Below are 24,495 nucleotides of genomic sequence, written 5' to 3' on the forward strand. Positions count from 1 at the left end.
TGAACTTGGTATTTTGAAAAACCATTGCCTTTTTATTGTCTCCTTTTAACATCAAATGTTTTGTAACACACTTGATCCTTTTGTTTCTACCCTCTATTTATTACAAAGTCAAATTAATAGGCAATATAATAGGTCTAACATAGAATGCTTGCATTTCATTAGGGAAAAATGAACGTCTCTCCTGAAACAGGTCGTCGGTACCTTGAATGACATAATATTGGTGTATAGAGTGGCTTCAGCAGAGGGATTTTTCCACATCTTGAATGAAAATGTTAAACGTGGTGCACACAGTATTAACCTGTTTCAAAAAAAGTATAGATAAATAATTTATTAAAAAATATATATACCTTGTATATTTAAGCCATATTTGAGAATAGGCTAGGATAGGATTATTTAAAAAAAGATATTTATACTAGAGTTAGAAATTACAACCTACTGATTAAATAATATAGGTTTGGTCTTGTAAGATTTTAGCCACTTTTCCTACTTTTGGAGCTTTTAAGTAGTTGGAGATAAGAGTTCAGGAGGTATTCTTGGCATTCGGTGCTTGGCAGGCCCTCAGGAGCTGCTCCAGCCCTTTTGAGAGGGCTCTGCGTCAGGGTTCAAGTCCGCAGCATAGAAGAGCAGGAGCTTCAACAAGTGCACTTTGTCTTGGAGTTGAGGGACAAGAGGCTCCCCCAGCATCTGGATCAGGCGGCTGCGAAAGGCCTCAATCTGCTTCTCTACGTCCACCACTGTGATGTCATCTCCTTGCTGGGGTTTGGGCTTAATCCTTTTGATTATTAAGTCCTTTCGGTCGATCACGGAACTCCTTAAGTGTTCTGCAAGAGGGAAAAAGTCAGCTGGGTGCTCTGAACTGCTTTTTATTCCTTTTTTAAGAAGTCTAATTTTGGTAGGTAGGTAGAGTCTTGGCAAAGACTTGTTGACTAGCTACAGGGATACAAGTCGAAGGCTATGTGAGTGCCTGCAGTAACTCCACTTCCAGGAGGCCCTTTGTTCTCAGTTCTCTAGGGTCCTTAAGTTTTACATTAAGGTGATATGGTTTGGATCGGTGTCATTTTTTATGATCACATAAAAAGCGGTCAAAAAATCAAAATACTGGGGAAACAATCAGACATCTTCATCTATTCCATGTTCTAGCCAGTAGTATTTAACATGAGTATGATCATGAATAAACAACTAGACAATCCCAAATTGTAATCCCTAATGTTGGAGGTAGGGCCTGGCGGGGGTGATTTCTCATGAATGGTTTGGCACCATCCCCTTGGTGCTGTTCTAGTGATAATGAGTTATTGTGAGGTCTGGTGGTTTAAAGTGTGTATGTAGCACCTCCTCACTCTTCTGCTCTGGCCACGTAAGACATGCCTGCTTCCTGTTCAGCCATGATTGTGTTTCCTAAGGCCTCACTAGAAGCAAAAGCCATTATGCCTCCTGTATAGCCTGTAGAACTGTGAGCCAATTAAACTTCTTTTCTTTATAAATTACCCAGTCTCAGGGGGGTGTGTGTGTGTGTATACTCCTGACCTCAAGTGATCCGCCTGCCTCAGCCTCCCAAAGTGCTGGGATTACAGGTGTGAGCCACCGTGCCTGTCTGTTCCATGTTCTTGTTCTTGTCAACAGTATTTAACTAATTGTGATCATGAGTAAGCAATTAACAATCTCAGTTATGGGACATTTACAAAATAACTGGCCTGGACTCTTAAAAAATATCTACTATGAAAGACATGTAAAAGGTGGGAACTGTGCTAGACTGAAAGAGACCAAAGAGTATGACCACCAAGTACAATGCTTCATATTTGACTGTATCCTGGCTCAATCTAAAATCAACCACCAAAAAAGGATATTACTGGGACACTATTAGATAACATGCTATCAAGAACAAGTTTCATGGCCGGGTGTGGTGGCTTTTGCCTGTCATTCCAGCACTTTGGGAGGCTGAGGTGGGCAGATCACCTGAGGTCAGGAGTTTGAAACCAGCCTGGCCAATATGGTGAAACCCTGTCACTACTAAAAATACAAAAAAATTAACTAGGCATGGTGGTGCGTGCCTGTAATCCCAGCTACTCGGAAGTCTGAGGTGGGAGAATTGCTTGAACCCAGGAGGTGGAGGTTGTAGTGAGCCAAGATTGCACCACTGCACTCCAGCCTGGGCGACAGAGCTAGACTCCACCTCAAAACAAACAAACAAAAAAACAAAACAAGTTTCGTGAGTGTGATAATGCATAGTGGTATGAAGTACAATATCCTTATGCTTAGAGATACATGCTGAACATGCTGAAGTACTTAAGCAATAGAATTATAATGGTGTACTTATCAACTGTTTCAGAAAAAATGGTACATAAATGGATCAATAGGTAAACCAAATGTGTCAAAATCTTAGCAGCTAATGAATCAACGTAAATGGCATATATATATGGGCGTTCGTTGTACTATTCTTTCAACTTTACCGTAGGTCTAAAAATGAAAATACTCAAGAAAACAAAAAGTTAAGGCCATCCCCAATAGATTCTAGAAGCATGTGAAATGGAGGCAAATAAGCACAAGGTCACATTAGGCAAATGTATTGAGAGAGTTCTGGGGACTCGAAGACTTCCAGTTGCATATAAGTACACCATCATTTCTCAGTCTCCTCATTTATCAAACGGGGATGATGGCATTTTCACTAGCAGTTATTAAAAGGATTGAGCTACACTGTGTCCAGATTTAGGACACAGAATAAATCATTTTAAGCGGTATATCAGGTTACATTTTCAAGTAATACATTCAATATGTTTTTTTCTCAACTTTCAGAAGAAATGACTGAAAAGTAAAATCTCTCAAAACTAAAGTCTGTAATCTGCGAAGAAGTATAGTAAGTATACAACAGCATATTCAGAAAGTCTGGAAACACAGGAAACAAAGCTGCCTCGAGATGGAAGTGCAAGGCCCTTTCAACATTCAAACAGCACACATCTACTGAGCACCTGCTACACATCTGGAACTGGCTAGAGTCTGGGGACAGTGGAATTCAGAGCCTTGGGCCCAGTCCTTGTAGACTGATATTCTAGTTGCAGGAAGCCTGACAAGTTAGTCAACAATATTGATTGTAGTCTGTGGCAAATGCAATCAAATAAATAAATCAGATGCGGTGATAAACAGTAACACTGGGGGGAATAAGGGAAGCAGCCCACTCTAGCCAGGGAGGGTCTGTGAGCTGAGTATGGACGGATGAGGAGGCAGCCATGCAAAGGTCAAAGGGAAAAGCAGTCCATGGAGAACAGCAAGAGCAAATGCCCTGAGGAAAAGCATGCTTTGAGAACTAGACAGAAAGTCAGGGTAGTAAGCCTTCTGCCATGGTAAGACGCAGCAAGAAGTCCTTCCCGGGTGCAGCCCCTCAACCTTGGACTTCCCAGCCGCTGGAACTGGGTGGAAGCACTGGGGATGCATATACCACATGTTAATTGCATCCATGGAAGGCAATGGAAATTACATTTGATACCTAAAGTGTTTCAGCTAACATAATGACTTTATAAATTGAGAAACTTAAAAAAAATCAGAGTAATAAAAGGGAGAGAAGTACTAGATGAGATTGGAAGGTAGGGCAGGCCACATTATAATGTGGAGTTTGGCCTTTGAGAGCACAACAGGGTATCTATAGACTTAGAGGGTTGTAAACAGGGAAATATGAGCTGTTTCATTTGTGACTTGTTAAGAACAGTCTCAGGAAGAAAAGAGCCTTTTTGTAGACTTTGATTTTCTTAAGGCATGTCCCACTCTGAAAAATATAAAAATGATTTTGAAATAAGTGGGAAAAAAGTTGAATAGGGTGGGACGGGGATACTTAGAGGGCAAGCAAGAAGCATTTGGAGTTTATTAAATCCTGCAGGAAAGTTAAAGAAGCAAATGTTAGCAGCGCCCATCTCAGCACTGTCTATGGGGGAGGAAACCCTGGCCAGTGGACTTCAGCCCTGCTGGTCTAGTCAGCAAGGCCTTGGATTTTATGCTTCGGTAAGATGAGAATTGTTATATCAGAGGCTGCTGATTACTGTATGAGGACATTTAGCATTGAAAAGGGTTTGAGCCATAATGCCTGAATCAGGATATTTCAGCTGATAGTATTGTTAGTAGTTTTGGATCAATAAAAGAGTTAGCTATTATTTTATCATCATCATCATCACCATCATCACTATAGGAATCGTGTACCTAATATGTCAAACCTGAGCTCCTGATCTTCCTTGCAGATCTTTCTCCATGTCAGCAATGGCAGAACCCTGGGAGTCATCCTTCAGACTCAGTCACTTAAGCCCTGTCAAAGTTATATTCAAAGTGCTTCTGTCCCATCCACTGCCTTCTCCACTTTCCTTCCGTCCTCGCCACACCGTTGTCACCATTACCCCTCCCCTGGCTCTCTGCCAAATGATTCGCTACACATCAGGTAGAGCGGCCTTTTACATTTGCAGATCTGATCATGACACTCCCTTACTTGGAACCAACCACTTTGATGGCTTCACTCTGTTCTAGGAACCAGCTGAATTTCCTTAGCATGGCCAAGATGGCCCTTCACAACCTGCCCCATGGACTACTCTAGTCTCATTTAGTGTTATTCTCCCCTTACTCACTACATCCTTGCCCTGCTAGCTTGTTCTATGTTCCTTGGACTCACTAAGCATCTTTTTGCCTCGAGGCCCTTGGACATGCAGTTCCTTCTTTCTGGAAAACTCTTGTCTCCCCATTTGCCTGGCTAACACCATTACTTCATGTCTTTATTTATTTTTGAGACGGAGTCTTGCTCTGTCACCCAGGCTGGAGTGCAGTGGCACGATCTCAGCTCACTGCAACCTCTGCTTCCCAGGGTCAACCGATTCTTTCTCAGCCTCCTGAGTAGCTGGGATTACAGGCACCCACCACCACACCTGGCTAATTTTTGTATTTTTAGTAGAGATGAGGTTTTGCCATGTTGGCCAGGCTGGTCTTGAACTCCTGACCTCAGGTGATCCATCCACCTCGGCATCCCAAAGTGTTAGGATTACAGGGGTGAGCCACCGTGCCTTGCCTACTTAACATCTTAGATGAGGTATCACTTCTTCAGGGAGGCCTTCCTGGGTCCCTCCAAAAATAGATTTTGTGCACTTGTACTTCCTTCATAGCATTTACTTTAATTGTAACTATAGGTTACTCGTGTGATTATTCATTTAGGACCAACTGATCCTACCTGCTTCTGCTTTTCCCCGTCCATGGACAGGGCTCCTTGCAGGGAGACTGTGTGTGTGACTGTCCTCAGAACGACTGTGACTGACTTCTGTAAGCTATGCTGGCCAGATGAGCAGGATTCAGGAAAAGCATGCATTTGTTCATTTAAGTATTATATGTTCAAATCCCTAGAATTCATACTCATAAACTCCATGACAGGCAGCACTTTGTAATTTTGCAGAGGCTGAAACTTGAGCCACATGGCTATGCAACTGGGGTGGGGGGATTGATTCTCTCAGTTGAAGAACAAGAACATGAGCTCAACTGACAGCCCAGAATCCATGTCTCTGACAGATCTGTTTGAATCCCGGCTCTGCATCTACTTTTCTCTCAGCCTTTGTTTTCCCATCTGTAACAGGGGGGTGATACCTTCACAAGGTTTTTGGATTATATAAGCCAGTGCAGGTGCATTTACCTAATCTCTTTTCCTCTCTCCCTCCATGCTGAGAGTTCCCCTAAAAAAAGGGAAAGCTTAGGCTCTCTAATCCCTTCCCTTCTTCTCCCACTCGTGCAGCTAGACAATTAGTGGAGCTAGACAACTCAGACTAATCTCAAAATGCCCTCAACCACATCCACAGACCACGCGCAGAAGGCAGAGATGAGGAAGGGGCCCTCACAGTAAGATGCTTACTGACTGACAAGGACGCTGACTATTGCAGGGCACCATTCGGCTGTGTTCTTTGCAGGACAATGTTTTCAAACTACTAGTGCTAATTTTCCTCCTTCCCAACTCTTGGACCTCAAAGAAGCTGGAACGAACATTAAGGATAAAACAGCATTGCAACACACCCCATTTATTCTTGGTCAATATATACTGGTCTGAGGCCTTTCTCTCTCTTATCAAAACATAAAAAATATTCTGTAATAAAAGTAGATTCCGTTTCCATCTTAAGTCATTATTGCCCATGATAGGTGTATTCCCTGGGAATTGAAATAGTAAGGAACAAAAAATGTGAAAGGTGAACTTTAAAACAAGCTGTTTAATATTAACCTTCTGGTACTCTCCAAAACAATTACATAAGCCTCCTTGAGGCTAAGAACACATGGAACTTGCCTTCGGGTCTTTGTTCTGAGAAGGACATGCACCTTTCTTTGAGGGTGCTACAAAATGCACAAACTGCACAACCACATATCATGCATGAACTGGACAACATACTCTTTTGTTTGTTTATTTTTTTTGAGACAGACTCTCACTCTGTCGCCAGGGCTGGTGTGCAGTGGTGCGATCTTGGCTCACTGCAACCTCCACCTCCCGGGTTCAAATTATTCTCCTGCCTCAGCCTCCTGAGTAGCTGGGATTACAGGACCCCACCACTATGCCCAGCTAATTTTTTGTATTTTTAGTAGAGACAGGGTTTCACCATCTTGGTCAGGCTGGTCTTGAACTCCTGACCTTGTGATTTGTCCACCTCAGCCTCCCAAAGTGCTGGGATTACAGGCGTGAGCCACCATGCCTGGCCGACAATGTACTCTTTTAAGTGTTAGTTACAAGAGTCTGAAACACAGAGAAGACCCTTAGCCTACCTCTGCCCAGGAACACAGGAAGACAGATTCAATAAAGATTAAACACTTAATACTTTTTTCACACTCAAGAATAATCCTTGCAAGTTACATACTATCATCCCCATTCTACAGAAGGAAGAAACCGAGGCCTAGAGACAGTTAGCTGCCCAACACGGAGTAAATGGTGAAGCGGGGATTTAAACTCAGACTTTCTGTCTTAAATCCAGAACTTTTTTTTTTTTTTTAAACGTCTCTACAACAGCTTTGTCAATTCCTGGCCTAAGAGGGTCTGAGGGCTATCTTACCTTCTCAAATGCCATTACTGAGTTAAAATAAATCTCAATATGATCATGGGCATGTGCACTTCACTTATACACTTTTGTCGCTTACTATTTGGGAATAAGTTGCAGACACTGTGCCCTCTACCCTCAGTACTTCAGTATGGATTTCCTGAGGCCAAGGATATTTACTATCACAATCCAGTATGATTATCAAAAATAGGGAATTCAGTATCCACACAATACTGTTATCTAATCTATTAAAGTTTTACCAATTGTCCGAACAATGTACTATAGCCTTGCCCTGCTAGTTTGTTCTATGTTCCTTGGACTCACACTAAGCAACTTCTTGCCTCAAGGCTCTAGGACATGCTGTTCCTTCTTTCTGGGAAACTCTTGTCTCCCCATTTATGATTTCTTTTCTCCTGTTCAGGATCCAGCCTAGGGTCATGCACTGCATTTAGTATTTATGTGCTTTAGTTTCTCTTAAATATGGAAGAGTATCTCAGTCTGTCTTTGTTTTTAAGACACTAGCACTTTAAAAAAGTACAGGTCAGTTATTTTATAAAAGGTCACTCAATCTGGTTTTGTCTGAAGTGTACTGGCCACTGGATCGCGGTCATAAACTTTTGGCAAGAACATTACATACATTATGATACATCCTTCTCCGTCAATCACATCCAGGAAAAATGCCAGGTTTCTCCCCTAGCAAGTTACTAGTTTTTCTCTAGTAATTAATAATTCATCAGTTCTTCAGTTTTCCCACAGGCCTCATTAATCCTTGGCTAATAAAATCATTCTCATTTGAAGCAGCTATTGTATCATTATCCTGGTCAACATTTACTTTCTGAGGGTTACCTGGTCTAACTCTCCTACATCGTCATTGGTCACTGGCTTCACCCGTGACCTGAGCAGCTCTGAAGAGCCACTTTCATAGACTTAGGGTATCTTACATCTTCTGCAAGATGTACATGTTCACCTTGCTCCTGATTTGCTCTGTACTTACATCGTATTGACAGATGTTCACAATGTTTACAATGTCCACAGTCATTGAGCAAAGATGCTGCAGTGACAGGCCAAGGGAGGATGCCAGGGGTCTTCAGGTCATTCCTGACTCCTTCTCAGGTTCTGATGACTTCTCTGTTTTTTTTTTTTTCCCTTGAGACAGGGTCTCACTCTGTTGCCCAGGCTGGAATACAGTGGCATGATCTTGGCTCACTGCAACCTCTGCCTCCCGGGTTCAAGCGATTCTCCTGCTTCAACCTCCTGAGTAGCTGGGAGTACAGGCGTGCACCACCACGCCTCGCTAATTTTTGTATTTTTAGTAGAGACAGGATTTCCCCATGTTGGCCAGGCTGGAGGTTCTGATGACTTCTGCTTACCTACACAACCTTACAACTATGAGGACCATGAATTGTCGGCCATAACAAGAATATGTGAATTCTTTTTCACAGTGGTGACTCCAGCTATGTCATTTCTTATCCCTTATAATAAGTTACATACAACCAAGGAACAATGTCAACAAATTAGAATCTCCTGTGTAGTTATGATTAATACAAATGCCCACTGAGACATCCCACAACTCCATTTGTGAATAAACGCTCCTTACCTCTTAAAACATGTTGATAACTGGACAACAGAAACTGCAGATGCTCAACCAATTCGTCCCAAGTCTGCCACTGGCTTTTATCTGACTGTAGAGATAGTAAAATTGATTGATAATAAATGCCTTCCCCAGTTAAAATTTTTGTACAGTTTTCAATTCACCTTCACAGAATGCTCAAACAGTTGTGTTTTAAGCTAAAATCCTATGGGAAGGGTTCGGCTTTAGAGCAAAGAAAGGTGCTCTAGGTCTGAAATTGAGCAGGGAAAAATGTACCTGACACTTGAGCAGTGACGTAGAATTATTCAGAAAGTAGAGGGCCTGAGCCAGAGACAGAGGCAGGCGGGTGGGTGTCTCGCAGCTGTGGAGGAATATGATCTCTAACACTTTGCAGCGCAGAAGGTGGCTTTCCATGGTGGTAAAGAACATCTCTCTGTGTGGAGAAGAGGAAGACGGAGTTAACCACAACTGTGCTTTAAAGAACATAAGCCACGATTCACCCTGAATGTACAACATTTGTCCTAAAAAAGACAGTTAAGAAGGAATACCATGGAGGCCTACAGAATCACAAAACCTGTGGAAAGGGTAGAAATGGGTTTGTTGGACTAGCAACGGCTAGAATCAGGAAAGTCTTTCACATTTGACAGAGACAAGTTTAGGATACATTAAAAATAATTACTACACATTGTAACTATGAGAATTCATCATGAGAATATTTCTGAATGCCTATGATGTGCCAAATACTATTTGGCACAACAAGGAATACTAAGATAAATAAAAGAGGGAACCACTCTCAAAAAGCTGATAGTTAAACAGGGGCAAGGGGTACGCAAAAGGAACTTAAAAACGTTCAGGGCAAGTGTGCTCGTACGCAAAGTGCTAGTGGTGCTCCAGAGATACACAGAAGAGAGAGCACATTTGGTCAGGGGACTGGAAGTGGCCTTCCTATGGAGGCAGAAGCACTGGTGAGAGTGTTCTAGGAGGGGCAAAAAAGGCTCAAGGCAGGAGGTATTTCTTTCTCTCTCTCTTCTCTCTCTCTCCCTCCCTCCCTCCGCCCACCGCTCCCTTCCTCCCTCCCTCTCCCTCCCTTCATCCCTCACCCCACACCCCACCTTTCTGACAAGTCTCACTCTGTCACCCAGGCTGGAGTGCAGTGGTGTGATCATCACACGCTGCAGCCTCAATCTCTTGGGTTCAAAGTGATCCTCTGACCTCAGCCTCCCAAGTAGCTAGAACTACAGGAGTATGCCACTGTCCCGGCTAATTATGTTTTTGTAGAGATGGGGTCTCACTACGTTGTCAGGGCTGGCCTTAAACAATCTTCCCACGCTGGCTTCCCAAAGTGTTGGGATTACAGGCATGAGCCACTGTGCCTGGCCATAATATTTTTTTATCTGAAACTATTTTCTCTTCTAATTTTTATGCCAGGGCTTGCTTTATAATCTGCAGATGGTAAACTCAGAGATCTACAAAGGATAAGGACACAATTTCAATATATTCAACACACTAGGAACTGTAGATAGAATTACCTATAGCAATTCAAATTAAAAATTTAAAAACAAAGCCAGGCACAGTGGCTCACGCCTGTAGTCCTAGCACTTTGGGAGGCCGAGGCGGGTGGACTGCTTGAACTCAGGAGTTCGAGACCAGCCTGGGCAACAACGGTGATACCCCGTCTCTACTAAAATACAAAAAATTAGCCAGGCGTGGCAGTGTGTGCCTGTAGTCCCAGCTACTTGGGAGGCTGAGGCAGGAGAATCGCTTCAACCCAGGAGGCAGAGGTTGCAGTGAGCCGAGATCGCACCACTGCACTCCAGCCTGGTCAACACAGCCAGACTCCATCTCAAAGAAAAAGATACAAAGGAAAAAGAAAGGCCAACATCTAGATCCAGCCTCAACACAGTAACTGTTTTGGACTTTCCTTTCTGTCACCCAGAGAAAATACAGAAAACAACCATTTTCAGGCACTGGAGAACTTCCTACAAAGGACTGCGATTTTTTTTTTTTTGAGACAGAGTTTTGCTCTTTTGCCCAGGCTGGAGTGAAGTGGCCTGATCTCAGCTCACTGCAACCTCTGCCCCCAATCCCCAGGTTCAAGCAATTCTCCTACCTCAGCCTCCTGAGCAGCTGGGATTACAGGCGCCCACAACCATGCCCAGCTAATTTTTGTATTTTTAGTAGAGACGTGTTTCACCATGTCGGCCAGGCTGCTCTCGAACTCCTGACCTTAGGTGATCCACCCCCACTGCCTCCCAAAATGCTAGGATTATATGAATGAGCCACTGTGCCCGGCAGGACTGCGATTCTTGAGAGAAGGGAAACAAAGGTGGCAAACTTCATCTACCTCAGATTTCTTGCTGGGGGCACTTTCTAATGAAGGCAGAGGAAGGTGTGGGTCCAAAATAGAAGACAGTGGGCTTCTTGGGCAGGCAAAACAGAGACTGGAGTTTAGGACAGCTGAGGTGTCTGGAACTTGTGTCAGAGAAGAGGGTGCTCAGGAAATGTGTGTAAGGGAATGGGGAAGCCCCAAAAGCCTGGTGGAGAACAGCTACTGGGGGGCTGCAAGCTGACTGGGAATTTTGGAGATCTCAGAGTGCTGAAAGATACTGGTGTTTCAAGGAGTCAGTGTGGAGAGATCTCACGGAATATCCTGGACATTCAATTGAGACCCCAGAAAGACTAAGCCTCAAGAATGTAGCTCCTTAATAAGGGCTGCTGTGGAACCATCCTCACAAATCCTAGAAACAAGCCTCAACAGGAGAAAGCTAATCTGCCAGCAAATTAACTGCCTGCCAGAATAAAAGTCAATACTCTTTAAAGAAAGAGAGCAAAATCCAGACTCTCAACAATGTAGTGCCCACAATGTCCAGCACACAATAAAAATTACCAGACAAGTAAAAAAAGCAGGAAGATGTAATTCATAACCAGGAGCAAATGTCCACAGAAACACCAGGAGGTGATACAAACACTGGAATTAGTTGCGAGGGGCTTTTAGACAACTATTATAACTATGTTCAAGATTTTCAAAAGCAAGCAAGTAAATTAAGATGTACATAATGAGTGACTAGATGAAGACCGGCAGCAAAAAGAACAAAAAGGAACCAAATGTCAACTCTAGATTCTAAAAATACAATAATGGACTTAACAGCAGATTGGGCACTGGGGGAATAAAAGGAACAGAGATTTTAAAGACTATTGAGAAAGAGAGAGGGAGAGAGAAAACAAAATAAATGAAACTAAACAGCAATAGAAAACATAGAGCCTCAGTGATCTGTGGAACAGATCTATATGTACACTTAGATTCCCAGAAGATAAGAGAGGTTAGGGCAAAAAGAAAAAAAAATTAAAAATATATATTTAGGCCAGGTGCGGTGGCTCACACCTGTAATCCCAGCACTTTGGGAGGCCAAGGTGGGCGAATCAACTGAGGTCAGGAGTTCAAGACCAGCCTGGCCAACACAGCGAAACCCCGTTTCTACTACAAATACAAAAACTTAACTGGGCGTGGTGGTACACACCTGTAATCTCAGCTACTCAGGAGGGTAAGGCAGGAGAATCACTTGAACCTGGGAGGTGGAGGTTGTGGTGAGCTTAGATTGCACCACTGCACTCCAGTCTGGGGGACAGAGTGAGACCCTGTCTCAAACAAAACAAAACAAAACACCAAAAAATCCCCACAACCTGGATGAATCACCAGGGAATTATGCTCAGTGAAGAAAGCCAGTCCCAAAAGGTTACATACCAAATGATTCCATTTATATCATTCTTTTTATTTTTATTTTTGAGATGGAGTCTTGCTCCGTAGCCCAGGCTGGAGAGCAGTGGTGCTTGGCTCACTGCAACCTCTACCTCCAGTGTTCAAGTGATTCTCCTGCCTCAGCTTCCCAAGTAGCTGGGATTACAGGTGTGTGTCACGACGCCAAGCTAATTCTGGTTCCCTTTTTTTTTGAGATGGAGACTTGCTCTGTTGCTCAGGCTGGAGTGGAGTGGCGCGATCTCGGCTCACCACAACCTCCACCTCCTGGTTTCAAGTGATTCTCCTGCCTCAGTCTCCCAAGTAGCTGAGATAACAGGTGTATGCCACCACGCCCAGCTAATTTTTTTATTTTTAGTAGAGACAGGGTTACACCATGTTGGCCAGGGTGGTCTTTAACTGCTGACCTCAAGTGATCTGCCCACCTTGGCCTCCCAAAGTGCTGGGATTACAGGTGTGAGCCACCACACCTGGCCCTGGTTCCCTTTCATGTAAATTGGAATTTAAAAACAAAAATCTGGGTATGAGGTGTGCTCCACTACTACTAAGATATAATTGCTTCTATGCTTTCTCAGTGGGCAGAGGTAGGAAACATATGTATGAATACACACATACGTATGTGTATATATAATATATGTAAATAGGCCAGGCACGGTGGCTCACGCCTGTAATCCCAGCACTTTGGGAGGCCGAGGCGGGTGGATCATGAGGTCAGGAGATCGAGACCATCCTGGCTAACACAGTGAAACTCCGTCTCTACTAAAAATACAAAAAATTAGCCGGGCGTGGTACTCGGGAGGCTGAGGCAGAACGGCGTGAACCTGGGAGGCGGAGCTTGCAGTGAGCTGAGATCGCGCCACTGCACTCCAGCCTGGTAGACAGAGTGAGACTCCATCTCAAAAAAAAAAAAAGAAAAAAAAAATATATATCTAGGTATGTATGTATGTATGTATGTATGTAAATAAGCCCTCACACATCTACATCTATTCCTATATCTCTCTATATTTATTAGAAACCATGAGTTCATACTGATACCTCCAATTCCAATCCAGTACCACAAAGTTCATTCTATCCTTTCCCCTTTTCATATGTGTAACTCTTTTCTCTGACAGTGAGAAACCTGGTTCTCAGCATCCACAATATATTTATATGTTTAATCCTAGAATACACATAAAATAGTTTTTGAATTGTTTATCTATATCTCTGCAAAAAAGAAACCTACTAACTAGAGTTCATTTTGTCTTTACCATTATGACATTTAGTCCAAATATTGTGTTTTAAGTGACTTTGACACAGACAGAGAACAGATTAGTGTTTGCCAGTAGCTGGGGAGGATGGATGATTGTGGCTATAAAAGGGTAGCACAAGGAATCCTTGTGATGATGGAACAGTTGTACATCTTGACTGCAGTGATGGTTATATAAATCTACACATGTAATAGAACTAAAAAGAGAGAGCTTCACACAAATGACTGCATGAGAATGGGTAGAACTGAATAAAGTCCTGGATTGTACCAATGTAAATTTCCTATTTGTGATATTGTACTATAGTTACAGTTCTCCTTGTATTTGGGGGAGAACAGTGTAAAGGACACACAGTACTTGTAAAAGGTTTTGCAATTTCCTGTGAATCTACAATTATTTAAAATAAAATAAAAATAAAAAGTTAAAAAAAAGTTACCTGGGCTTGTCACTCCACCCCTTACCCCATTTTTATTGATTAATTACCAACAGGATTTTGCTGTGTTGCCCAGGCTGGCCTCATACTCCTGCGCTCAAGTGATCCACCTACCTGAGCCTCCTGAGTAGCTGGGACTGTGGGTGCATGCCACCATGCTAGCTCTGCTTTATTTTATTAAAGTACAGTTAGGTTAACTTGTTTCTGTTTGTATTCCATTTTTGGTACCCTGTGAACTTGATTTTTTTTGAGTATGTAAAACATTTAATTTATGCCCAGTGTTCCATTATTGGAACGCTAAGCTTGTGAGAGTTATTTGTATCCTACTGCTCAAGGTCATTGCCAAGGTCTGATTTTTCACATAAAAAATGTGCAATCTCAGGAGTAAGTGGTTTAACATGACTCTAAGAAGTGTTTATAGGCACACAAAAAGGCATATTCAGGGAAGTGTTTACCACTACCACCACTGCCATCATTACCACCCAGTCCAGTACCTTTTCTCCTTTTTATCCTATTCCCACCCATTCTCTATATGTAAGCAATTTTATTAGTCTGTGGCTTACCTTAACTTTGTTTCTTTTTTAAACAAATGATCAGAATTGTGTGTATTTTTAATTTATCCTTTTTTACAAAAAGATATGTATATTTAATATACATACTCTTGTATTTTGCTTTTTAAACTTATCTTAGAATTCAGTTCATAGAAGGCTGCGTGTGGTGGCTCACACCAGCGTTTTGGGAGGCTGAGGTGGGCAGATCACCTGAGGTCAGGAGTTCGAGACCAGCCTGGCCAACTTATCTTCTTTCAATATGCATAAAGAAACATTATGGAAAACATTAAACATTACAGAAAAATAAAATTACAGATCAATATCCCTTGTAAACATTGATGCAAAAACCCTTAATGAAATATTAGCAACTGGAATCCATCAATATATAAGAAGGATAACATCACAACCAAGTAGGGTTTTTATTCCAGGAATGCAAGGTTGGCTTAATATGAGTAAATTAATCAGTGTAACATACCACATCAACAGAATAAAGAAGAAAAACTATGATTATCTCAATAGAAGGAAACAAGATATTTGGCAAATGTCAATACTCATTCTTCATAAAAATAATAAACTAGAAGTGGAAGGAAGCTCCCTCAATCTGACAAAGGGCACCTATGAAACATTTATAGCTAACGTCACACTTAATAGTCAAAAACTGGATGTTTTCACCCTACGGTCAGGAATGGGGCCATAATGTCTACTCTCACTGCTTCTCCAACATTTTCCTGGAGATACTAGCCTATGCAATAAGGCAAGAAAAAGAAAGCAAAAGCATACACAGATTGGGAAGGATAAGGTTAACTGTATTTTTAGACAACGTGATTGTGTATGTAGAAAATCCTAAGGAAAACAAACAAAAATCCTACTAGGATAAGTTAATTTATTAAGGTTGCAGGGTTTCTATACACTACTAATGAGCAATTGGAAAATGATAGGTCAAGAAGCTATATGCATTTGTCAAGACTCGCTGGATGGTATGTATGCAAGTTAGTTTACATAATTTAATTGTATGTAAATTATACTTAATCTTTAGAAAATTAAAATAAATAAAGGTAAAGGCCAAGTAAAGTATCTTTTAGTATAATTTGAGTGAGTGGCCAATTTGCCCCTTCTGAGAGAATTTTAAAGTAGGGCCAGATTTTGTATAAATCATGTTCATCTGTTTTAATTCCTAATTCGTTTTTGTTACCCATTCCTTAGCTTTTCCATTTCTTACCAGCATCTGGGCTTATATGAATGGATAGTAGAGGAATTGGACCCAAATGAAATACTCCTGACAAAGTGTTAGAGCAAGCATGGTATTCATGTGCACTTTCTTCTGTCTGACTACTACAACATACTGCCTCCTTTGAATACTGAATTTGGGATTAAGCAGCCCTGGGTTTAAATTTGGATTCTGAACCTGATTAGCTACATAAACTTAAGCTAGTTAACTCCACCTCTTTGAATGCTTTTCTTATTCATTAAATAGAGGTAACATTGCCAGGTGTTGTGGTTTATGCCTGTAATCCCAGCACTTTGGGAGGCTGAGGTGGGCGGGTCACCTGAGGTCAGGAGTTTGAGACTAGCCTGGCCAACATGGTGAAACCCCATCTCTACTAAACATACACAAATTAGCTTGGTATGGGGGTGTGTACCTATAATCCCAGCCACTCAGGAGGCTAAGGCAGGAGAATCGCTTGAACCCAGGAGGTGAAGATTGAAGTGAGCTGAGATCCCACCACTGTACTCCAGCCTGGGTGACTGAGTCAGACTCTGTCTCAAAACAAATAAATAAATAAATAGGGATAACATTATAAGAAAAATAAATAAGGTTGGGTGTGGTGGCTCATGCCTGTAATCCCAGACTTTGGGAGGCTGAGGCAGGAGGATTGCTTGAGCGTAGGAGTTCAAAACTAGCATGGGCAACATAGCAAGACCCTGTTTCTAAATTAAAAAAAGAAAAAAACAGGAAAAAAAAACCCCAGAAAACAAATGAGATAATGTGACAATGATTGGCACATTGTAGAGGCTCAGTAAATGTCTTAATCTTACCAGAGTATTTTAATTAAGTCCTATTACAGTACTATTTGGTATGACATTTTCTTGTAATAGAAGAAACCAGAGCTGCACAATAGTTGTCTTGGTTGCCAGCTGGGTGTTTAGGGACCGAGATAGGAAGCAGTCATGGAGCTGATGGAGATGAACTGCAGACAAACATATACCATAATTTCCCTAAGGGTCACCACTACACAATGACTCTCTTATACTTATTTCCTATACCAGCAATTGTTCATGAATTAATATTCATTCCAGTTTATTTTTTTTCCTCTGGATTTTAAAATTACTGGCTCAAGGAAGGAATCATTGGTTTTAGCCAAAAACCATTTCTTTATCCCTTCCTAACGAAATACTTCACTAATTCATGCTTAGAGAAACTGAATTCCTAATTCTTACTATCTGGGGTCATTCTACAGGTCCAGCTCTTTTCTTTCTTGGGTCACCTCTAGTTCCCCTAATATTGGATATATCTATTTCATTCACTCACCAAACCTTTAGTGAACACTTACGCCAGGCCTATGGATAAAGATCAGAGAAGCAGGCAGGGCTTAACAGTTAAATAAATAAATTTATTTATTTATTTATTGAGACGGAGTCTCACTTTGTCGCCCAGGCTGGAGTGCAGTGGTGCAATCTCAGCTCACTGCAAGCTCCGCCTCCAGGGTTCGTGCCATTCTCCTGCCTCAGCCTCCAGAGTAGCTGGGACTACAGGCATCCACCACCATATCCAGCTAATTTTTTTTTTTGTATTTTTAGTAGAGACGGGGTTTCACTGTGTTAGCCAGGATGGTCTCAATCTCCTGACCTCATGATCCGCCCACCTCGGCCTCCCAAAGTGCTAGGATTACAAGTGTAAGCCACCGCAGCCGCCCTTTATTTTTATTTTTTTTGAGATGGAGTCTCACTCTGTCACCCAGGCTGGAGTGCAGTGGAGCGATCTCAGCTCACTGCATCCTCCACCTCCTGGTTCAGGTGATTCTTGTGTCTCAGCCTCCCGAGTAGCTGAGATTACAGGTGTGCACTACCACGCCCAACTAATTTTTGTATTTTTAGTAGAGACAGGGTTTCACTATGTTGGCCAAGGCTGGTCTTGAACTCCTGACCTCAGGTGATCTGCCCGCCTAGGCCTCCCAAAGTGCTGGGATTACAGGCGTGAGTCACTGCACCCAGCCTTAACAGTTAAATATTGACAGAAGAGTAAAACTGTTAGGCAAATTGATAAGGTTAGAAAATTTAGGCTCCATTTAGGGTACTGTGCCTCTTCCCCAGAAATTATATCTCAGTTGTAAATAATAATAATTAGTTGAGAACCTCCTTTCCAAAAGTTAAAGACATGAGAATAATCCTTCTACTATTGTCTTCCTATCTTAATTAGTTTGGAATTTTCTTTTGTAAAATTCTGTTCCTGACAGGTAACATAGATAGAAAAGTTAATTTAATAAAAATGATTTCCAAGAGGTTTCTTTTTCTTTTTTAAATAACCGCTCTCCCCAATAAAACTAAGACTCACCTTTGGCTCCTCTCAGGAATGTCCAGCACAAACCCAAACATCATCTCAGCAATTTTATTGGAGCTGCAGGTGGGGGTCCTGTCCACCTCTACGGCTATGGAGAGCATCCTCTGAAGCTGGCACACAATCCTGAGTCCAGAACATAGGACACATATGAGTGTGAGGGTCTGGCAAGGAGCCACTCTGTGGCTGGGAGGAGTCCCCACCAGTGTACATCGAGAGTAGAGACTACTAAAGGACTTATAAAGCACACACAAGGTCAGGGAGAACTACTCAAGCCATCAGCATGCTTTTATTTAGCAATTTCACCTACCTGAATCCCTTTTGCCAGAACATACTATCTGAACCTCTCAGAACCTGGGGTTGAGCTGTAAAAGCAAGCTGCTTTTAAATTCAAAAATAGAACCACACAACCTTAAGGATCTAGAGAACTATAAGGATCATCTGATCTCTAACTTCCCTATTTTGCAGATGAAGAAACAGGTCCAGAGTGACTTAAAATGATTTAAATTTCTTTGATACAGGAGAAAACTGTATGGCAAATACATGTTTTCTCCTGTTACTGTTTCCTTTACAATAGTTTCTTACTAAGATCAGTCTCAGAACCTCCCCTGGTGGAACCTGACCTTCTTTCTTATTAGATCTAACTGTGGGAGACAGCCAGCCTGCTGTGGCATTAGGTGTCTGGGCAACCTCTCAGAAAGGTGAGCCTGGCCTGACATCAGCCTTTTCTAACGTGTTATTTGTGATGGAAGAATGGCTTTACTTTAAGAAAATCTGCAGCTAGCAACACAATAGGTGGGCCAGATCAGGAGCTCTAGCCTCAGCTTCTGTCTCTACAACGATAATAAGCTGTTCAACCTTTGACAAGTTACTAAACTGCTCTGAGTCCAAGTGTTCTCATGTATAAAAAGGGTGAGCAATAATATAATCTACTTTGTAAACTTGTGAGTGCTACATAAAATATCTCACAGATAGGGACTCTAGTGATAAGTGGTAGCAACCTATTATTGTTGTTAAGATCATAACAAAATTGACTTTTAGGGGACCCTATTGTTACTTCTACTAACATGTATTTATAAACATTTATTATGATGATGATTATTTGATATTAGCTTCCATTGAAGGAACAGTGTCCACCTCCCTCTTGGGTCTCTATGTGGCCCCTGTGGGAGAATGCCACTTTAGGGCCTTCCTCAATCTGCCCAAATGCTTCATTGTTCCAAAACATTCCCCTTTAGAATTGTTTCCTAAATTAGTTATAATTATTTATAATTTAGGAAACAATTTAAACTTGTAGGCCTTCCATAAAAATCAGGTTGGTGCAACCAGATTATAATATAACATTGTGAATTCAGACACAAATGTATTTGAAATGTCCAGTGTGACTGGCTTTTAACAATATGATTGACATGGAATACTGGGTTACTTGTGCAAGGGTAGCTCCAGCCCCTAATATCCTGGCATCTCTCAAAAAATGCCAAGGCCACTCTCAACTCCATAAAAGAAATGCCATGAATTTCTTTCCAGTTCAGTCTGTGGTGATGAGACCTGCCTTCGTGTGTTGGAACCTGCAGGCTGAACTGCTATTTTCCTCCCGGGACCTGGGGAGAGAAAGCCAGGTCCTTGAGGACTCGAAGTTAACAAAACTCGCACTACACACCGCTCCTTCTCTATGGCAACAGATACCTAAAGTGATGAGCAGCTGTAACCCTTTACTGTCTCCTGAAATGCAGGAAATGAAGGGCAGTGTTCTCTAGCATTTGTTTTGTGTCTGCGTTGTGACTTCGTAATCACTTTGTGAAGTCCTGTTCATTCTAGGGGTGAAAGCACCTGGTTTTGTTCCACCTTTTAAATTAGAAAATTAGCCTTTAGTTAAACTAAGTCTTGAATAAGCATCAGCTATGTTCTAAGATCTTGTTAATTTGGGGGAAGCTGCTCTTAGGGATTGGTGCTGTTCTCTAAAATGCTAAACCCCAGGAAAGATAACTGCCTGCCCCTTACAGCTGATTGGTGTTCTTTGTCAGGTTGGGCTGGGAAGGAGGGTGGCTACCGCCGGCCCTCAAGATTCCCGTTCCTGAAGACATTTGATTTCCATTTGGGGGCTGAGTCAATCCATCTGCAGTTACTGCTTTGACCAGCCACTTGATAACATCCCTGCAATGGAAAAAAGAAAGAAAAGGTTTATTCTTTCTTTCCTGTGCAGAAAATAAATAAATAAATAAATAAATAAATAAATAAATAAATAGAGAGAAGGTTTCAATGTCTGCTGTATTTATGGTGCTCAGAACCACAGCCTTAACCTGGGCCCCGAGATCCCTGGATTTCCCTACAGGCAACAAAAAGGCCCTTCGGCTATTTTCAATAATTAAACAAGTCTAACAAAAACATCACATTTAACTGCAGTAGGGCTATAAAACCCGACGAAAGGCCAGGAATGGTGGCTGATGCTTGTAATCCCAGCACTTTGGGAAGCCCAGGTGGGAGGATCTTTTGAGACCAAGAGTTTGAGACCAGCCTGAGCAACATAGCAAGAACCCATCTCTACAAAAAAAAAAAAAAAAAAAAAAAAAAAAAAAAAAAAGCTAACTAAAATATCAACATCTTTCTTTGAGTTATAAGTATTTATAAGTATTCAAAAGTAACTCCAGGGTCAAACAGTACTATCTGTGCCTTCCTGACCCGGAGCATTTCTAAACCAAGTGGAAAGTTGGACTGGATGACCATAGAAGTCCTTGCCAGTTCTATATTATTGTCACCTATTAATGTTAACAACTAAGGTTTACAGTGTGTGCAGTGGAATCATACTTTATACAGGGCTGAGGCTCTATAAGTTAGTAAGGTAAAAACATCTCATATAGTCAAAACTACTTTTCATGATCACTTAGGTAACCTAGGTAAAAATAGTAGATTGAATATACACACCTAATTTTGTTTCCTCCAAAACCCCACTAATATTATAATAAATAACTTTTGAAAAATATCTACAAGGACGAAGAGAAGAGGAGAGAAGATGATAGCAGTGAAATTTTGAAAGGTGGAAGGCAAATGAAGGATATTCATAGAATATTACATAGTAGTCAATATGAATAAACTACAGTGACAGGCAACAATATGGACAAGTCTTGGTACTATAAAATAGTAAGTGAAAAATAAAAGTCTCAGTAGATTACATACAGCATGATACCTTTTAATATAGACCTAAAGGAACTAAAGTAAAAAAATATTTTATAGGAATATATGTATATGCAATAAAACTACACAGAAAGCAAAGAAATGAAATGATGACCATGCAGAATGATGATCACCTCGGGTGCAAGGTGAGTGAGAAGGGGTGTGGAGATGGGTTCTTGCTATGTTGCTCAGGCTGATGGATGAGGGGTGAGGTAACTGTTAAGGGCTTAGTCTTTGATTTGGGAGTAGGTTGAGAGATGCCGATTACAAAATTAAAGGCAACCAATTAACTAAGCAAATAAAGCCACTGTGCCATTTTTTTAAAAGATGATGTTTAATCCAAGCCTATGAATGAGGCAAAGGAATACATTTTAATTGACTTAGTGGAATTGAGAAAGCTGAATCCTAAGCCAGCAGCAGAGAAGAGCTATCCTATTTAATCCTATTTACTTAAAAAAAAAACAAAAAACAACTTCAATAAGCTCTGTAAGCGGCAGCACCAGGTTTCTCTGAAGTGACAGTGAAAGAGAGGTAAACTGAAATAAGTAGGAGGTGGCCAGGCATGGTGGCTCACTCTTGCAATCCCAGCACTTTGGGAAGCTGAGGTGGGCAGATTGCTTGAGTCCAAGGGTTTGAGACCAGCCTGGGAAACATGGTGAAAACCTGTTTCTACTAAAAATACAAAAAATTAGCAAGGCGTGGTGGTGCATGCCAGTAGTCCCAGCTACCCAAGAGGCTGAGGTGGGAGGATCACCTGACCCCATGGAGGTCAAAGCTGCAGTGAGCTGTGATTGGGCTGCCACACTCCAGCCTTGGGCAACCAGAGTCAGACTCCACCTCACAAAAAAAAAAAAAAAAAAAAAGGATGGCTTGAAAGCTGTTTAAGAAATTTTTAGGCCGGGCGCGGTGGCTCAAGCCTGTAATCCCAGCACTTTGGGAGGCCAAGACGGGCGGATCACAAGGTCAGGAGATCGAGACCATCCTGGCTAACACGGCGAAACCCCGTCTCTACTAAAAACACAAAAAATTAGCCGGGCGAGGTGGCGGCGCCTGTGGTCCCAGCTACTCGGGAGGCTGAGGCAGGAGAATGGCGGGAACCCGCAAGGCGGAGCTTGCAGTGAGCTGAGATCCGGCCACTGCACTCCAGCCTGGGCGACAGAGCGAGACTCCGTCTCAAAAAAAAAAAAAAAAAAAAAAAAAAAGAAATTTTTAGACCTCTAGATCTTCCCCAGTCCTGCAGACTACAAGTTAACTTTGTGGAGAGGTAAACCAGATGGTCTCTGGACTGGGATACCAGGCATGGCTTGGAAGCAGACACTGAAGCAAATGGGGCACTAAAGGAACATATGCATGCTGAATGCAGAGACCCTTGCCATCTTCTCACACATGTCTTCCAACACCTTGGCATCCTGTCTTCATCCTTCATGTAAGAGGTTGGATGTCTTCTCTGTAAAACTGAACCAGCCCAAGAGGAAAGACCTTGACTCAAGAAATTTTCTTAGAAATGAGAAATCAGGGCCGGGCACGGTGGCTCATGCCTGTAATCCCAGCACTTTGGGAGGCCGAGGCAGGCGGATCACGAGGTCAGGAGATGGAGACCATCCTGGCAAACACGGTGAAACCCCATCTCTATTAAAAATACAAAAAATTAGCTGGGCATGGTGGCGGGCGCCTGTAGTCCCAGCTACTTGGGAGGCTGAGGCAGGAGAATGGCGTGAACCCAGGAGGCAGAGCTTGCAGTGAGTCGAGATCGCGCCACTGCACTCTAGCCTGGGCAACAGAGTGAGACTTCGTCTCAAAAAAAAAAAAAGAAAAAAGAAATGAGAAATCAGTTCCACCTACAGGGAAGTGCAGAAATGACAAGTCCTCTCATGTCTTCACAGCTTCCATTATCTTTTGAGTCTCGCACCTTTAAATATGGGTAGACTACAGACTACCAACATTTACCAGACATCTATGGAAAGAGACTGAAACACTTCTCCTTCCTCCCAAAAAAGCGACTTGGAGAAAACAGACTTTATGTAGAAGAGAAACAGAGAATAAACAAAAATGAAAACTCTGATTAGCAAAATCAAAGATATGAGATGATACAGATCCAGGAAAGAAGAAAATAAGAATACAGTTTATATTATTAATTTTTTGCAGAGTCAGGGTCTTGCTATGTTGCCCAGGTTGGTCTTGAACTCCTGGCCTCAAGCGATCTTTCCACTTTGGCCCCTGAAAGTGCTAGGATTACAGGCCTGAGCCACTGTGCCCAGCCTATTATTATTATTTTTTAGAGATGAGGGCTTGCTCTGTTGTCCAGGCTGGGGTGCAGTGGCACCATCATAGCTCACTGAACTCCTGAGCTCAAGCGATCCTCCTGCTTCAACCTCTCCAGTAGCTGGGACTACAGGCACATGCCACCATGCCTGGCTTATTGATTAATTTTAATAAGGAAGACACAGAGAAAAAAATAAAAGAGCTCTGGGAAATTAGAAAGATAATAACAAAAGTGAAAAATCCTGTTTATTAGAAATGAAGGACATTTTTCCAGACTGAAATGGCCCACTGAATGCCCAGCACAATGGATGAGTATAACCCTAGGACAGGCACATTTGGCAAAAAGAGAACTTTATAAACTTCCAGAGAGAAAAATCAGGGCACACACAAAGACTCAGTAATCAAAATAGCTTATGTCTTCTTTTTTTTTCCCTCCAAGACAGGGTCTTGCTCTGTCACCCAGGCTGGAGTACAGTGGGACAATTTCGGCTCAGTGCAACCTCTGCCTCCAAGGCTCAAGTGATCCTCCTATCTCAGCCTTCTGAGTAGCTGGGACCACAGGTGTGTGCCACTACCACCAGCTAATTTTTTGTAGTTTTGGTAGAGATGGGCATTTGCCATGTTGCCCAGGCTGGTCTTGAACACCTGAGCTCAAAGTGATCCACCCACCTCGGCCTCCCAAAGTGCTGGGATTACAGGCGTGAACCACCACACCCAGCTACTTATGATTTCTTTTTTTTTTTTTTTTTTTTTTTTTTTTGAGACGGAGTCTTGCTCTGTCACCCAGGCTGGAGTGCAGTGGCTGGATCTCAGCTCACTGCAAGCTCCGCCTCCCGGGTTCACGCCATTCTCCTGCCTCAGCCTCCCCAGTAGCTGGGACTACAGGCACCCGCCACCTCGCCTGGCCAGTT

The 24,495-nt window shown here is 42.2% G+C and overlaps 1 protein-coding gene across 5 annotated transcripts in view; it reads right to left on the minus strand.

Annotated features, from left to right (window-relative positions):
• Positions 1-9: 9 nt before the first annotated feature.
• The window catches only part of SIMC1 (SUMO interacting motifs containing 1), a 91,510-nt gene continuing 67,024 nt past the window's right edge, over positions 10-24,495 (minus strand). For 2 of the 5 annotated variants that reach the window (XM_050793161.1, XM_050793163.1), the window contains exons 6-10: positions 20,153-20,305; positions 18,149-18,277; positions 8,890-9,046; positions 8,620-8,704; positions 10-821 (exon numbers count right to left, since the gene is read on the minus strand). In XM_050793161.1, coding sequence (XP_050649118.1) covers positions 559-821; positions 8,620-8,704; positions 8,890-9,046; positions 18,149-18,277; positions 20,153-20,305 — 787 coding nt within the window. In that variant the 3' untranslated portion in view covers positions 10-558. Of the gene's footprint in view, positions 822-8,619; positions 8,705-8,889; positions 9,047-16,632; positions 16,785-18,148; positions 18,278-20,152; positions 20,306-24,495 lie in introns of those variants that run through there. The other 3 variants (XR_007726299.1, XM_050793162.1, XR_007726301.1) reach the window with 3 other exon arrangements.

This window comes from Macaca thibetana, chromosome 6 (genome assembly GCF_024542745.1).
Source record: "Macaca thibetana thibetana isolate TM-01 chromosome 6, ASM2454274v1, whole genome shotgun sequence".
Classification (NCBI taxonomy): Eukaryota; Metazoa; Chordata; class Mammalia; order Primates; family Cercopithecidae; genus Macaca; species Macaca thibetana.